This window comes from Oncorhynchus mykiss, chromosome 7 (genome assembly GCF_013265735.2).
Source record: "Oncorhynchus mykiss isolate Arlee chromosome 7, USDA_OmykA_1.1, whole genome shotgun sequence".
NCBI classification, from domain to species: Eukaryota; Metazoa; Chordata; class Actinopteri; order Salmoniformes; family Salmonidae; genus Oncorhynchus; species Oncorhynchus mykiss.
Window position 1 is genome coordinate 21251269 of NC_048571.1, and position 3701 is coordinate 21254969.

The 3701-nt window shown below is 45.3% G+C and overlaps 1 protein-coding gene across 1 annotated transcript; it reads right to left on the reverse strand.

The window, feature by feature from the left end:
* On the reverse strand, positions 1-3398 carry LOC110527486 (frizzled-7-A). The gene is made up of 2 exons (XM_021608782.2): positions 2951-3398; positions 1-2626 (listed from the first exon to the last, which is right to left on the reverse strand). The coding sequence occupies exon 2, from the start codon at positions 2613-2615 to the stop codon at positions 936-938; it is 1680 nt and encodes a 559-aa protein (XP_021464457.1). The 5' UTR covers positions 2616-2626; positions 2951-3398; the 3' UTR covers positions 1-935.
* Positions 3399-3701: the final 303 nt, after the last annotated feature.

The window sequence follows — 3701 nt, forward strand, 5'->3', positions numbered from 1 at the left end:
TTAAAAACGTCATCGTTTTATTCTGTGAAACTGTACAAGATTACAAGCCATATTGCATTAAGAAACATCAAGTAGAAACAGCAAGATTATAAGTCTTATAAATACATATGTTCTTTTGAAAAAGGGTGAATATTTACAGAATGTGGCAATTTAATAGCAACATCTTACAGCTAGACTACATCCCAAATGGCACCCTATTCCCTATGTAGTTCACTACTTTTGACCAGGTCCCCTAGGGCTCTGGTCAAAAGCAGTGCACTATATAGGGAATAGGGTGCCATTTGGGACATACGCACTATACACAAGCATAATACAACTTTTTTTTTAAAGGTGTGTTAGACATTTCTCTCTGTGCCAAGATGAATGTTCTCAGATGTCTGCAAGTTAGCGTAAAAGTAACATCAGCCACACGTAACAAAAACAGGAACATCAATTTAAAAAGTACAGAAGCAAGGAATGAAATGCACATATTCCAAAAACCTTTGGAATTCCTTGCAAAACTTAACATACATTGGTCTTGTCAGACATTAGCCCTGTATCCCTCGTTTCTTCTTGGATGAGAAACTCACGACATGATACAACATAGTTGAAAACATATTGAAAAGTCATGGCAAAACAGACTTTCTTTGTTGCTGCCGTTACATCACTGGGTGGCACATTGTGGTTTAAAAGTCACGTTTAAATGAGATTATAGAATGTTTTAAAATGTCATGGGGGGGTTACTGAAGAGTTAAAACCCTTCAAATAATGAACAAATGTTCAGTCAATGGCTCATAAGGTCGTCAGGAGGGACATTCTCAAAGTACAAGTACTTTTTTCAGAGTTCAAATGTCCTACGTCCAATAGGAGATGGGAAGGGATATGCTCAGTCGGTTTCATCAAAAATAGATATTTTTTTAAACACACAACTCCTCCACATTAAACTTCCACAAAGTTCATACGGTCGTCTCTCCTTGGTTGCGGTTACTGAGCCGTTTGTAAAACCTGCACCAACTCTGTAATGTTTTCCCTGACCAGATCCAGAACCCGGACGTGATGCCCACGATCATAGTCATCAGGTACTTGATCATGAACACCGTGAAGTCCGGGGTCATCGGGGCAAAGTTGTTGGCCGGGCACGGCACCGCGAAGCGCTTACACGTCTGCATGTGCCAGGTCTTCTCCCATTGGTCGCGGAAGGCCTGCTCGTAGAAGTAACAGGCGATGACGATGGTGGCGGGGACGGTGTACAGGACGCTGAACACGCCGATTCTCACCATCAGCTTCTCTAGTTTCTCCGTCTTGGTGCCGTCGTGCTTCATGATGGTTCTGATGCGGAACAGAGACACGAAACCGGCCAGGAGGAACGAGGTTCCGATGAAGAGGTAGACGAACAGGGGGGCCAGGACGAACCCTCGTAATGAATCCACGCTGTAGATGCCGACGTAGCACACCCCTGTGAGAAGGTCCCCATCCACCTGCCCCATGGCCAGGATAGTGATGGTTTTGACAGCAGGCACCGCCCAAGCCGCTAGGTGGAAGTATTGAGAGTTGGCCTCGATGGCCTCGTGACCCCACTTCATACCAGCAGACAGGAACCAGGTGAGGGACAGGATGACCCACCATATGGAGCTAGCCATGCCAAAAAAGTAGAGGATCATGAAGAGGATGGTGCAGCCCTCTTTCTTGGTGCCCTGGGCCACCGTCTTGTAACCGTCCTCTTTAAACTTGTCTATGCAGACCACTTTATCCTCCAAGAAGAAGCCTGCTGTGTAGGCCACCGCCACCATGAAGTAGCAGCCTGAGAGGAAGATGATGGGCCTCTCCGGGTAGCGAAACCTCCTCATGTCTACCAAGTATGTGAGCACAGTGAACAGTGTACTCACGCAACACAAGATAGACCAGATACCCACCCAGAGTTTGCCGAATTTCAGTTCCTCCTCGCGGAAATACATTAGTCCGTTGGGCTTGGTGGACTCGCATGGGGCACCACAGTCTTTCACCCCCAGGAATTTGTAGTTGAGGTAGGTTGGGACCTGAAGTTGTAGGGGACAGGAGAAGGGCTGGGCAGCAGGGCGACCGATGTTTGGGGGTAGGGTCATGAGCTCAGGCAGGTTGGGAGTGGGGTCCGAGGTAGGGATGTCCGTGTCTGAAGTGTTTTGACCCACACAGATCTCCCCAGCGCCGTGGACGGGGAAGTTCTCACAACGGAGTCTCTCTGGCCATTGAAACCCGAACTTGTTCATGAGCGCCTCGCAGCCCTGGCGTGCGCGCTCGCACAGTGATCGGCATGGGGGGATGGCCTGTTCTAGAACTGTGCACACCGGTGCGTACATGGAACACAAGAAAAACTTCAGGTCCATGGAACACTGGACCTTCACGAGCGGGTAAAACTGATGGACTTCCAGCCCCGCATCCTCCTGGTTTGTGTGTCCCAAAAGATTCGGCATGATAGTTTGATTATAGGCAATGTCCGTGCAGAGGGGGATGGAAATTGGCTGACAAAAACCGTGTTCTGGTATAGAAATTCCTTTCTCGCCATGATACTGACCGGTACACGGCTCCAGCATTAGACAAACAGTCACCAGCGCGCACCCCGTTATCCAAATCCACTCACAGGTTCTCCTTACCGCCATGATAGCAGCCCCTGTGTTCAGAATAAAAAAAGTGGCTTAGAATATTACCCCGGAGCTGCAAAAAGCACAAATCAATTTCAGTCCACAAAAGGTTGAAATGTCCTCTCTTCTCCCGTCTATATAAAAAGGGAGAGGAGCCTAAAGTTAAAACAAAGTTAAATGCTTGAAAAATGCCCTCGGTCGCTCTCCCCACATTCCTTATTCCAGTGTTCACAGAACTCTCCAAGAAAATGGAGGATTGCTGGTGAGGGATTTATTTATTCCAATCAAACCACTGAAAACCTGTGAAATTCCAATAGAGTATTTTTTTTTTTGCAGTTCGTTTCTTTACTGACCTGGTTCTTCGTATTGGAAACAAACGTATGACTTGAAAATGGAATGCGTTGACTAATTTCTTCCAGATACCCACAAATCTTCCTTACATCACATTATAGGTTGAAGCAAAATTGAAGTCTGCAAAATCTCATGGTTTTCCATCTCGCGTTTACAACTCAGCCAATGTTCAGCTCGAAGAGCATTGGTAGGCTATGCACTACGATTAACCCGGCTCAAAGTCTGTAGTAAAAGGCAAATCTCTTCCAAAAGTATACTACTCGTCAAACTATTTCTTCCCACAACGCTAAAATCGTGATCTGCTTTCTAGAGAAACTTGCAACATTGATTCCCCCACACACTACAGAGTTTGATCGGTTTCTTGGTGCCCACACATGCGTATTTTCAGGGGCGCCTTGAAACCACACTTTCTCCGCCAATTGAATGATTTGTTTTCTCTCCCATCTCGCCATTGATTGGAGTGAAGTGAAAAGGGTGGAGTTTTATGCTATCTTCAGCGATACGGTGGATTATCTTTTTTTTGTATACCTTTTTTGTTAGTCAATTAAAATATAAAAATGGTTTAGAATATACATTTTTTTATATTCTATGTTGGGAGCGGGCTATAGATAATTTAGGAGACATTCAAAACATTAGAAGTTGAAAAATAACATTAGACCACCTATCCTACTCTTTACAGCTTCTTAGACCTACATGAAGTAATTTATGTTATTTGGCATGCCCTATATCTCATTCTGTTTGTCAGGATAGTGT